The sequence below is a fragment of the Aotus nancymaae genome, unplaced genomic scaffold (assembly GCF_030222135.1).
Source record: "Aotus nancymaae isolate 86718 unplaced genomic scaffold, 86718_ANA_hifiasm-v0.15.2.pri h1tg000041l, whole genome shotgun sequence".
Lineage (NCBI taxonomy): Eukaryota > Metazoa > Chordata > Mammalia > Primates > Aotidae > Aotus > Aotus nancymaae.
Genome location: NW_026988455.1, coordinates 1,408,682 through 1,422,540, shown reverse-complemented (window position 1 = coordinate 1,422,540; position 13,859 = coordinate 1,408,682). Strand labels below are relative to the sequence as shown.

Here is a 13,859-nt window from a genome sequence, read left to right as displayed (position 1 = left end):
AAGCTCATAAATGCTGAGAAGAAATATTTGGTATGCAGTCAAACCAGGAAGCAAGTAGCTCCCTTTAAATAAATGCTCACCCAACACTGCTCGAGCTCCAGGCTTATCAGGCTTTGCTGGACTCCGATAGATGTGCATATCTTACAGTCCTGGATAATGTTTCCCATCACCTAGATTTCTTGGGCTTCGTTTAATTTTTATATCTAACGGATGACAGCTCTGAGTAATTTAAAGTTGTTTATAAGGTTTAAAACAGTGAAGTTGTCAAAATAGTAGAAGACAAGCAAACTATTATGAATGATGTGGAAGGGGCATCACCTCAAGCAGACCGAAGAAAGAGTTAGTCTGAAGGAATAAATATCTTCTTCATGATATACAGAGAAAAACATTAGGTAACATAAATCGGGGGAGCAAATTGTGGGTCTCTGGCCACATTCAAACTACAGATGGGTGTGCTTAGCAGCACAGGGTTTTGTAAACTAACAAATTTGAGTGACGTTAGGATAGGCATGTTCTTATAGCCCAGGAAAGCATCCTCTTCATCTGCTTCTATCAGCTACTGGCCCCATTATCCTACCCTTCTCACCTGTAGGGAAACTTCTTGGGTACCAGGGCATTTGAGTTTGGGCGTGGAAGGCAAACACTGAGCCCAACTCTTTTTTTCTGAGGCTGCAATTAATACTATGGAAACTTCCTAGATTACTAGTAGAAGATACACAACTGTATACACTAGTATACTATATATACTACTATATACAGAATATATATACTATATACAGAAGATATATACTTGTATATAATAGTAGAAGATATATACTATACATACTAGTAGAAGATATATACCATATATAGGAAAGCATTCTTTACCTCTAAATCTCAAAGTTTTTATAGGGCCTGTTGTGTTTTAAGAATCCTTGCAAAAAATAAAAACTTTCAAATTTAAAACAATTTTAAAAAGAATCCTCACAAACGGTTCTCAGATAATCCACAGAATCAATGTTCCTCCAGATTATAAACTACATCAAAATTACAACTTCTCTTAGTATCAAGTGTAAAAATTAAATTTTATTTTTATTTCTACCTTAGCACACCCTTCTATAAAGACTCGGTCTTTTTGGAGGAAATAATTTTTTTGTGTTATAGTCAGACTAATAGGTGCTCTAGTCAAATGTTATCATCCTGCCATTTGAAACAATTCCTAAAGAATTGTTTGCAACCAAAAAATTATGAATTTTACGATTATCATAGAAAAATTAGCGTCTTTACAACTATATTTTATGCTCTAAATTTGATATTGGGAATCTTGTAACAAAAAAAGGATCAACTTGAGACAGCCCTATTTTCCCTCCCTTTAGCCACACAAAAATGTTTACATAAATTTGTGGGTACCACAAAGATATTTTATTTTAAGTTTGGGCTACAAAATGATCAGTTAAGTTTTGTTTTGTTTTGTTTTTTTCAGTCTGAGTGTGTTTTGTTGGGGAGGTAGCAAGTTAAGAGGAAAGGGGAGAATTAAAATATTTGCAAGATGTCATTAATCTCCAGCAAGAGCCTAGAGTTGTTTTTTTTCCCCCCACTTCATTTCAGAACTAATCCAGCTTTCTGTTATTTGGCTCAGAAAAGTCTTAAATCTGTAACAAGAGAGTAACTTCCTGTTCTCAAGAGTATGGCTGCCAAAGAAAACATTTACAAGAAAAGTCCCAGAGCCAAAAAATTGCCTACTAATTATTTCTCAACCCCCCTCCCACCCCTAAATCAGGAAGGTGAATCCTGTAAACACTCTATGTTAAAACCTGAAAAATTAAGAGAAAACCATCATGAACTGTTTGCCATTTATTTATAATTTATTGCATTCAGATTACATCAAGTTTATGGCCCTTGGGCACAAATGAATGTTTCTTATAATATTTTGTTTGGAATTCCACAAAGATTATACTATACCTTTACTGAAATACACTATGGAAGTTTTCCCACTACCTTTCCAGCTAAGGAAGAGAAGAGCAGTCAGTGACATCCAGAAACCAACCTAGGTGTGCCCAGCATGGGCTGTAGTGTTGCTAGGAGCTGGCCTGACACAGAAAGAGTTTGGTGTTATCCTTGGTGACCTGTCTATTCAATGCAATGCAGCCCCAAGGAAAATCCCAACAGCCCTTTTGTAGAAATCCACAGACTATAAAATTCATATAGAAACGCAAAGGACTTGGAAAAGCCCAACCAACTTTGAAACACATAATTAGGGAACCTATACTACCTGACTTCATGGCCGATGACAAAGCTACAGCAAACAAGACAGCTAGTATTAGTGTCAAGATAAGTAACTAGATCAATATAACAGTAAGAGAGTACAGAAATAGATTCATGCACATATGGCCAACTGATTTTCAACAATGGTACAAGGGCAATTCAGTGGAAAATGGGTAGTCTTTTCAAATGGTGCTAAAACAATGAGATATCCTCATGCAAAAACAAAAAGCAACTATATTTTTCACGCCATGTATTAGTTACCTAATCCTGCCTAATGATTTACCTTAAGCTTTACAGCAGTCTCCTTCTGGTCTCTTTGCTTCTGTTCTCTCTTTTTAGAAACTCATCTTTAGTCTCCCTTTTAGGTCTCTCCTTCTCTGACAGAGTAAAATAGGTCATTCTTAAATTCCCATCTAAAGAAAAGGAGATAGTTTATTTAATCTCCTGTTAATCCAGTGACGTTCCCCCCACTCTGCACGATCCCACTCACTAGCATTCATTAAGTCTGTGTCCAATAAGAAGAAATTCCTGGGTTTGCAAATATTCTTGGTGCAATTTTGTCTTCCAATAATTACTAGTAATAGTAGCAGGTATCAATTATTGGCATGTCTCTGATGCACTACTAGGAAATTTTTTCCATGCTGTCCCGTGATCTGTGCAGCAAGCCTGTGGGTGCCGGTGTGGGGGACGGGGGGTTGCAACTCCATTTACTTCATAGGCAAAGCTGCATCCAGGGGCATGGAGCCGCAGAGTGCTGCAGTGACCTGACCAAGGGGTATTGTGATTTAATGGCAGACCTGGGACTGACTCCAGGCCTCCCACCTGTGTTCTGAAATCAGACAGGTCTGGATGGTTTCAGACAATTTTCACATCTTTTTGAGTTTCAATTTCCTTATCCATGAAATGGTGGTAATAACATCTTCCAGGCAGGACTGTTGTAAAGACTCAATGTCTGTGTGCTGTGTCCAGCTCAGTAACTCCTGGTATCCTTTACTTCCCACAAGCCGAGGCTCTTTCTGGAATACTCTTCATTTGTAGATTTCTTCATGTTTATCAAGGTTTGCAATGGCTTCCCTCCAAAAGACTAGTGTGCCTCTCATGGGAAACTACTCCTGAGGAGTTTACGTCACCGGAGAGACAACAAATGGACAGGAAGATTGGTCATGAGATGTAAGAATAAAGAAGGGGCTGAAAATAAGTTCCCCTGGGATGCAGAGATGGGACAGATCAGGAAGGCCTGGACTTGCTGGAAAAGATTTGGAGAGGGTGAGGGTCTCGAGGTGCATGTCTTTGTCTTCCCAGCACCTGTCATGTGCTGGGTGAGCTGACCTAGCCCTCTCAGTCTGGCTGTCAAGAAGAGCACCATCACCCAGTGGGGCCTGAGCCAGGAATCCTGCCCTTCCTGTCACCCTTCCTCCTTGCCCAGGTGACCATCCTAGAGTTCCTAGAGCAGGCAAGTGGCATTCACTGGAGAGAAGGAGGGTGTTTAGAGTGGACACATGGACCAACTCAGCATTCAGCCTTGGTTGGTGCACCCTCCAAGCACTTCCCAAATGTTGACCCTCTCTCCCAGGCTATCCCTGAAATAGAGGGCATGCCCCACCCACAGTCGAACCACATCTTAGTCATGTGGCCTGAGTGACAGGCTCTTGGTGATGGCTCATTAAGTAGCAGGCCTTCTCTGAATCCCAGATCCTGAAGGATACTTGCTCCTTCCAAGCCCACCCTGTTTCCTGTCGGCTGCCAGGCACTCTCTGGGCCCTAGGGACACCTCCAGTCCCCGCAGCTCACACCTGCATGTCCATGAGTTCTGACATCCACAGGTCATATGCTGAAGGAACTTTGTTCACCACCTGTTTTTGGGACAGGTCTGCCTAAAGAAATGGAGTAGATAACTGCCTAAAGTTACATACTCCATTTCTCATTTCTCATTCCTCATGTTGGCAAAGGGGTCAAGAAGTCACATTCTTAGCCTGTCAGTGAGAATTTCAGTGGATTCAAATTTCCACAGGCCATAGTGGGCCGTATGCACCAAAAGGCTTAAAGTGTGCATACCTTTTGACCGACCAATTCCTCTTCTAGGAATTTATCCTGAGAAAATAATCAGGCAAGCATACAAAATACAAAAACGTGTGCACAAGATTGTTCATCAGAGGACTGCTGAAAAAAAGTAAAGACAATGTCCAAAATTCCAACACTAAGGCATGGGTCAAATAAATCATAGCACATCAAAAAATGGAATCCAATTACATTACCTATAAAAAGCAATGGTATAGATTATATATATATAGCATATATATACTTTTTGCTTACTTTATATATATATGTTTATATATATAATACATACACTTATATATATTTTTTTGCTTATTTTATATGTATCTATAAAGTAAGCAAATATTATAAAGTAACTATATATAAAGTAAGCAAACTTAGTATATTTATAAAATAAATATATATATATACACACATATAAAGTAAGCAAACAGTGGCTACAAAAGTATGTAATGATAATAGGTAGCATCTATTAAGTGCTGCTTATGTGCCAAGCACTATTCTAAGAACTGTGCAGGCATTATTTACTCTTCACACCGACCCCATTAGGAAAGAACTCTCACAGTTCCCATTTTACAGGTTTGTGACTTACCCACATGCACACTTGTGACCAAGTTCAGGTAGTAGAGTGTTCCCACGTTCTTAAAAATCACATGATTTTGCTTGTCAGTATAGGGTCATATTTGTTTTAAAAACAAAATAAGTGGGGTGTGTACGTGTGTGTGTGCACGTGCACACGTGTATGTGTGTGTTCGTGTGTGTGTTTTAAAAGCCTGGAAGGACTGGAATGAAAATATTAACTGGAAGCATTATTATAGGATATTATTTTTATTTTTAAAAAAACCTTTACATACACTGCTGCTTTCCATTTCAGTGAGATAAATTTACTAGGAAATGTTAGCGTTCATTCTCCCAATTTGACACAACATCCCTGCTCACGAAGAGGTTGATGAAGGTCACTTTTAGATGGAGGGTTGGGGTGCACTAGAGTTCATGTTCACAAAGGATCTGGAAGGACTGTCTCTCAGTTTCTTTCAATTTCAGTCTGTATAATTTAGGAACTCTCTGTAATAGTCTTCTTGAGTACCTCAAATCATGTTTAGAATTTTCCATATGTTGAGGATATATTTTAAAATACAAAGGCCCAAACTGTAGAACGATCCCTGGCATTCTTTAAATTTAAAATTACTCAGTTTTTCTTTTCCTTGCTTCTTTTAAGAGAGAGAGAAAGAAGTGAATGTGGAAGTGTTGGCAGAGTAGTTTTCATTTCTACCTTGGTCTCATTAAAATTGACACTTTTTAAGTCATTGCATTTCACTTAGAAACTGCTTCCAGACCAGTTTCTCCAGGGGGATGGGCTCCCAGGGCCCTCTGCCTCTCTCTGAGTCCAGCTTCCCTATCTCCTAGTCCTAAGGACAGCTTTTTCCCTAAGCGCTCCTCCTTGATGGCTGCCAAAGAGCATGGTTTCTTGCTGCTAGAACACCTCCAACAGTGACAGTCAACCAGCAGTCAGCAGTGCGCTAAAACAAATGTCCAGAATGACAGCGATCACTGCTATGTGCCTGGCACTGCCCAGTCACTCTTTGGGAATGACCTCATGTGGCACTCACATCAGCCGATCAAGTAGGTGTGATGATTCCAGGTTTTTAAAGGATGAAACTGATATTCAGAGAGCTTTGATGACTTGCCCAACGTCCCACAGACAGTGTTTAAACACAAATTAGGCTCCCAAATGCACATTCTCCTCTTAGCACTATTTTCTGATTCACAGTGATTTATCTTCCTGAGTTGCTTTGCTTTCTTTCTTTTTTCTTTGTTTTTTGAAAGTGGAGACAGTAAGGGGTGGGAGGTTTGAGGAAAGTTTTAAAAGTAAAGCCTATTTTTGTACTTTGTGATCATTAATGTATCTTACCTTTTCCACATGGTGGATTAACTAAATAAATTTCAGGAATTAAACAGACAGGCTTCCTACCCCCACAAACACACACACACGAGTCAATCTTATGGCTTACAGATGCTTCTATGGATTGTACTGTCTGAAACATCACGTGATCTGACTTGACACTTATTCTACATGGTCATGGATGAAACACAGAGCCAACATTAGTAGAACAAAATATATGGTATTTATTAAACATGTGACATAGTTTATAATATCAAAGTAGAGCATGCATGAACAGATTATTCATTCATTGAACAAAAACACCAATTGATAGTGAAAACATTAAATGATTAAATGTCCGTGACATATAAAATTCTCTTAATGTGAGAAGAAAAAAACAATCACAAGTTGAATAAATCCAGTGATTTCAGCTGGTCCAATGAAGGCATAAGGCACAAATTAAACCAAGGGACTAGTGCATGGGAACGAAGCTTGTCCGGCCCACACAAGTCTCTAACTGCAGCTCCCATGACCCTGCACAGATGCTTGGGACCCGGAGGAAAGAGCGTTTGCAGGCCGGGGACCCTCCCCTCCAGGTTCAAGTTGGGCTGGGTGCCCATGCTTCTTGTGGACAGGCCTCTCTGTACCAGAGAAACGCTGCCTCTAATACTTTTATGGGTAAACAAAACCTTCATGCCCTATCAAACGATCCTGGCATGAATAACATAAAACTTCAAATTAATGTCCTTTCCCCTCCCAACCAAAGTCTAGCAAGTAAAATAAATAGTGAGGGAATCCTCCTGATAGGATTTCAGTGTCTACAAAGAAAACAAATGATGACACAGTATAGCAGGGTATGCTGGGTGGGTGTTTCAAATGTGACCTTGTCTCTTACCTGCCCCGCCACCTTCACTTTCCTTCCTGTCTTAGAAGCGGATCAGAGCCTCAGCGATCTCCATTCTGGCTTACACTGTGTATAGGGGAAAAACAGTCACCCTTCCCAAAGGATTTCAAGCCACAGGGTTCCAGAGCGTTTGTCCATCTGTAAAAAGTGCATGTCTCCGAGTGCCTAAGTTAGAGTTTTCTTCATAGTTAACTCCAGTACTCTTGTGTATGGGGTGTAGTTCCTAGAAGGCGTCACAATTTCACGAGTCCTGGCTGTTTGGCTGAGAAATGAGAAAAGCCAGGTCAGGAAAATTAAACAAAACCCCCATATGCTTTACGTGGTAAGAAAACTCTAGAAAATGGGGTTTAAGCACTTAAAAAGACTATAATAATGCACCTTAATATTTCATTTAAACATTACAAACGAGCCCAGCAATGGACTTAATGTTCCCCCAAATTCATAGGTTGAAATCCTAATCCCCAAGGTGATATATTAGGAGATGGGGTCTTCGGCAGGTGACTGGGTCATGAGGGTGGAGCCCTCATGAATGGGATTAGTGCCCTTATAAGAGAAGCCCCAGAAAGATTCATCATCCCTTCTGCTATGTGAGGACACAGCAGGAAGATACCATCCATGAACCAGAAAGCGAGCCCTCACCAGACACTGGATCTGCTGGCACCTTGGTCTTAGACATCCCAGCCTCCAGAACTGTGAGAAATAAATTTCTGTTGTTTATAAGCTAACTAGTTTATGGCACTTTGTTATGGCAGCCTGAACAGAGTATGACAGATTAAAAATAAAAAGTTATTTCTAGCAAGCTGTGAAGGTTGTACTAGGCATCCAGGGTTCAGAAAAATATGAAACATGCATTCACGGGACTCATCACCTGGTGGGAAAGATATGTACATAAATAATTTTCAGTACTGTGTTAGGAACTATAACAAAGACATAAAAGCTGTGCTGGGTATTCTTCGTCTGCCATTCAGACCTACTCTCCCCCTTCTCCACCCCACTCTGTGCCCAGGAAGGTCAGCATCAAGGGACTCCCTTGCCCTTCAAATTCAGTTCCTTTTGGCCTACTGCGGGAGATCAGGGAATGAGAGGACAAAGAGGTCAGAACATTTGTCCCCTCCCAGACAGGGTGCAGCTTGGTAGCTGGGGGCATCCCTCTACTAGGGCCCATAGCTACAGCTCCCCGCTTGCTCTCTTCCCCTGGCTTTGTCCCCTGCCTCCTCAGGGAAGGGTGGTAACAGCTTCCAATGTTGCTAGCTCCAGAGCTGGCCACTGTCTTTTGTTTACTTCCCTTAAAGTTGCCCAAACATCCACAACAGTCCATTCATTTAGCTCTCAAGCCTCCCTTCCCACCATGACCTGAACAATATACGCATGGACACGTGATGGGAAAACTGAGGGTGGAACAATGTAGCACCACCGAGAAACTCACATCTGGAGATTGACACAGAGACTGGGAACCCTGAGGGATGCGGCATTCATCAAGTGGGCAGAGAGGGGATGAGAACTCCAGGAGGAAGGGACAGTGTGTGCAAGGCAGAGATGGGGGAGCACACAGTCTGCGGATGTGGAAATGCGAACTGTGTGCTCCTTTAGAATGACTGGAACAAAGAGTTCACGATGGAGAGTGGCAGAAGAGGAAGCCTGGTGGAGAAGGGTCCCATGCGCCTGGCTAAGGAGTTCAGAAGCGAGCAGGGAACTAGAGAAGGTTTTTAAGGAGAGCCGTGATCTGCTCATATTTTTATTCTAGCAAGATTCCACTGATACCATTGAGCGTTGACTAGGGAAGGATTATTCTGAAGGCAGGTCAGTTGAAAATTCTTGCTCTTTAGGAGGTGAAAGAGAGATCATGAGAACTTGAACTCTAATGGAAGCACTGGAAAGGAAGTGGCAGGGAAAGGTTAGAGAGATATTTGGGAGGTGTAATTAACAGGATTGGGTGACCAAGACATCCTATTTCTTTTTCCTCCTGGACACATAACTCAACTACATTTCCCAGCTTCTCTTGCCATTAGGTGGGCCGTGTGACCAAACAGGCAAAAATGACTTCTACTACTTCCAGGTTTAGCCCATTAAAATGTTCTACATAATCCCCCATGCACTCTCTCTCAATTCCCTTTTATGTAGAGCATACAGGTGGAGAGCTCAGGAGGACTCCAAAGCTCAGGCAGCATATCTGGATGGAGGAATTCCTGGGTTCCTGAAAGACTGTGTGGAGTGGAACCTATACCAAACTGCCCTAAACCGTGGAAATTAATCTTTACCATGCTAAGCCACGGAGATACGTGGGTTCTTTCAAACAGCAGCTACATTCCTTATCCCAACCAATGCAGTAACAAAATGTGTAAATGAAGCCTAAGAGTCAAACCCTTTCCCCTAACTTCCCACATCCAATCACTCACCAGGTGATAGAGGATGTATCAAAAGCATGGCAGGGGGTATATTTTAAACTTTGCATGTCTCCCCTCAGGAGATTCTCCATGTTCTCCACCCAATCCCCATATACACCATGAACATTACTATTATAGAGGCTTCTGACACCTCCGTAGCATCTTTTTGTTTTGTTTTGTTTTTGTTAGACCAAGTCTCTCTCTGTTGCCCAGGCTGGAGTACAGTGGCATGATCTCGACTCATTGCAACCTTCACCTCCCAGGCTCAAGCAATTCCCCTGCCTCAGCCTCCCAAGTAGCTGGGATTACAGGTGTATGCCACTACCACCCGGCTAATTTTTGTGTTTTTAGTAGAGATGGAGTTTCACCATGCTGACCAGGCCGGTCTTGAACTCCTGACCTCAAAGGATCCACCTGACTCGGTCTCCCAAAGTGCTGGGATAATAGGCATGAGCCACAGCGCCCAGCCTCTATAGCATTTTGTTGCACTTGTTGGTCTACACGTTTGTGTCCACTGCTAGGTATAATTTCTTTAAGGTTGAAAACCACATCTCCATCATCTCCATGAATCCAGCAGCTCACAGAGGCTAGCCACAGAGCTATTACCCCACAGAGCTATTACTTTGGATTACAAAGAAAACCAAAGGTTGGAGGGGTTTCAAGAAGTAAGTGGTCCCAGTGTCAACTGCCACAGAGAGCAATCCATGGGACCCGGTATCCAGGAGTCCCCAGTGACCTGACCAGGCAGTTTAGTGGAGTGCCAGGGGCAGAAGCCAGATGGCAATTTGTGCCAACTCCTGTGAAAATTCCACATAACAGAAACAGTCCCTAGTGACAATATCCTGAAAGCCCATAAAATGCAGAAATATTTATAAAGGAGAACCTTGTAGAGTTCAAAAACAGGCTCTCATATCCCAATCTTTTAAAAAAGAAGTGGGATATTTTATTTAGTTGATCACTAGGAAACAACAGGATTTCAAGAACACAAATAACCTCAACCACAAAACTGAAACCCAACCATTTGCCTTAACACATTTAGGCTATTGTTAACCTTTTATTAATTCATAAAGGGGTAGTTCCCCTGGGGGAAACAGCAGAATCAGCAAATAACGCTTTGACAAAAGCTACTTTGTGTTCTGGTCTTTGCAACAGAAATACGAAAACACAAGCATTTTAAAGCACTTACTGTGTGCTGAGCACTTATGACCTGGGGAATATTTTTCATCAGATTGCACCTATTAAGACTTAGTTGATGAGTTTGCTGGAAACCAAGTTTCATTATAGGGCAGGAGAAGGAAAAATCACTTTTCTTTTGGTTTCTTTTTACTTTTCTTTGTAAATGAAGGCTAGATGACCTGACTTGTTCTCAATGGCTTTAATTAACGTATATCAAACTTTTCAAACCAAAATCCTGAGTCTTTAAATACGTACACACACATGTGTGTTTGAAAACCCCCAAACTCACAGTGAGTCCCCTCTCACCCTTTCCCTTTCCCTCTCTCTTTATGAAGAGATCCTTGGTCACTAGAAATTTATGGAACACAAAGATTAGATGAAGGAGGGGAAGGATTTGAGGAGGAGAAAGCGAGGCAGAGATACGGTACTGAGTAGATTAGACAGTCTCAAGCAGGCTGGCAGCAGGGGGAATGGGAAAGCACGAGGCAAGTCACGAAGGAAAAGAACAGCAGTTTGAGTGAGTCAAGGAGCAAAGTAATTCTCTGGCTCAGAAGTGACTGCAATATACTGAGCTTAGGTGACTGGGAGAGCAGTGGCTGTAGCAACAGAAATATGAAAATGTGGGCACTTAAACTGGACATTCTATGACTGTTACTGCACTTAATCCTCTCAACAAGCTTGCAAGGGGACTGCCATCAAAATCTTCCTTTTCAAGATGAGAAGGAAGGTTCTGACCCTCTTTGAAAATTAAGGAGGGTAGGAATTTGCCAAAGTTGCAGATGCAGCAGGAGGCAGACCCAGGACCCAAACCCAGGTCTAACTTCCAAGCCCGTATTCTTACTCACTCCTCAGAGGAGTGACTTTGAAGAAAGAGATGGCGCACTCGGCCATGCAATGGCAAGTGTGGAGACCAAGCGGACACCAGCTGGGAGTGCCCAGAAGGCCATGGGGAACGAGGACTTGTATTCAAGAGAAAGGTTTCTCTTGAATACAAGTCCTCATTCCCCAAAGCCATGGAGAGGAGAGGGGAAACTGTGAGACTGCGTACAATCTTTGCAGGAAGTACTGGACCAAGGAACCAAGATAGAGCCATGTGGACTACCATGGTCAGGATCTTGGAGGAGGAAAAGTAGGCATCAAAGAAGCTGGAGAAGCTGGAGATAGGGGGAGAACCCGGAAAGAAAGTCCTGCAAGAGTAAGAAACAGGCTGAGGAATCCTTCCTTTCTTCTTAGGAAGCATTGTCAAATGCTACAGGGAGATAGCTCCAGTCAACAAATATTGAGCGCCTAGTATGTGCCAAGCACCGCTCTAAGGAGGTCCCAGCGAGAATGCAATTAGTGAAATAGAGGAGAATCCCTGCCCTCATGGAGCTCACATTCTAGTGAGGAGAGAGAGAGAGAACACACACACACACACACACACACACACACACACACAAAGGTAAAACATAAGCAGGAATCACTTCATCCAAGGCCATTATTAAATAAATGAATCGTGATAATATGATTATCTGATCACCTGCCTATGTTCCTCACTCAGTATATATCTTTCACTTATTCACCCAACAAATATTTATTGAGCATCAACTAAATGCAATTTTTTTCCACGCAAGACAAAAAAACTAGAGCAGCTCTAAGTCAAACGTTATTAGCAGTAGCACAGCATGTAACACTTACAGATGAGTGGGTAGGAGATGCCATGCTATCCTATAATGAGACAAGTGCCCCATGCCTGCAACACGCTCAGGTCTTAGCTGACAGAGACCCTATCAATCACTAGGGCTTCCAGAGTTTTATGCAGTGTCTAGAGGGGGTTTCAAACCAACTAGAGTTTAACTGAAGAGCCCAATGCATACCGAAACACTATATACTTGATTAGGCTAGCAATCCATTTCATAAACTCAGTAATTACCACCAATAAAAATTAAGTTAGGCTGGGCACGGTGGCTCACGCCTGACATCCCAGCACTTTGGGAGGCCAAGGCAGGTGGATCACAAGGTCAGGACTTAAAGACCAGCCAAGCCAACATGGTGAAACCCCGTCTCCACTAAAAACACAAAAATTAGCCAGGCATGGTAGCAGGTGCCTGCAATCCCAGCTACCCGGGAGGCTGAGGTTCATTGCTTGAACCCGGGAGGCCGAGGTGGCCGTTAGCCAAGATTGTGCCACTGCATTCCAGTCTGGGTGACACAGCAAGACTCTGTCTGAAAAAAAAAAAAAAAAGGAAAAGAAAAAATTAAGTTAATGAAATTATCTTAGCATACTCAAATTTATTTATATTTCATACAGTGTTCTACATAGAAAATCAGAGTTTGGATTTAGTAATGTTAATAGTAATAGCTATGAGTTATTAAGTGCTTAACTCTGGTCCAATTACCACACTAAAAGGCTTTATTTTTTATTTCTATTTATTTATTTATTTAGAGACAGAGTCTTGCCCTGTCACCCAGGCCCAGGCTGGAGTACAATGGTGTGATCTTGCCCTGTCACCCAGGCCCAGGCTGGAGTACAATGGTGTGATCTTGGCTCACTGCAACTTCCACCTCCTGGGTTCAAGCAATTCTCTCACAGCCTCCTGAGTAGCTGGGATTACAGGTGCATGCCGCCACGCCCATCAGATTTTTTTTGATAGAGATGGGGTTTCACCAAGTTGTTCAGGCTGGTCTCAAACTCCTAGCTTCAACTGATCCTCCCGCCTTGGCCTCCCAAAGCACTGGGAATGCAGGCATGACCCACCATGCCCAGCCCCTAAATGCTTTATATACATGTTTTCATTGAGTCTTCAAAGCAACCCAATGAGGTTTGATATTATCCTCTTCATTCCCATTTTAAAGATGAAAGAGTTAAGGCTTTAGAAAGATGAAATAACTTGCCCAAGGCTGTGCTCAGCTAGCAGCTGGCTGGGCAGGGAACTGGGCAGTCTGAGCCTCCCTGACCGTCCCACACTGATGAATTCATTGTAGGAGACGAGCAGGAAGCAAGAACAAAACACTTCTGCATAATTGAGGCTTAATTCAATGCTTGTTTTGGTATAAAATATTCTAGAGAAAAAAAATATAAAAAATGTTCTGGGCAATAACATGGACTCTTTTATTAGATATAAATTTGAAGTCCAAGTACGAACCAGGAATTTTGTTAGAACATACACACCACTGTTTAGTAACTCTCTATTTATTACATAATTTCAAACTCCACATGCACTGCACCAAGACT

At 42.1% G+C, this 13,859-nt stretch overlaps 1 protein-coding gene across 4 annotated transcripts in view; it reads right to left on the bottom strand.

Annotated features, from left to right (window-relative positions):
• Window positions 1-6,402: 6,402 nt before the first annotated feature.
• MYZAP (myocardial zonula adherens protein) overlaps window positions 6,403-13,859 on the bottom strand; it is a 125,889-nt gene continuing 118,432 nt past the window's right edge. For all 4 annotated transcript variants that reach the window (XM_012443032.2, XM_012443031.2, XM_012443033.2 and 1 more), the window contains exon 13: window positions 6,403-7,347. In XM_012443032.2, coding sequence (XP_012298455.2) covers window positions 7,251-7,347 — 97 coding nt within the window. In that variant the 3' untranslated portion in view covers window positions 6,403-7,250. The remainder of the gene's footprint in view (window positions 7,348-13,859) is intronic.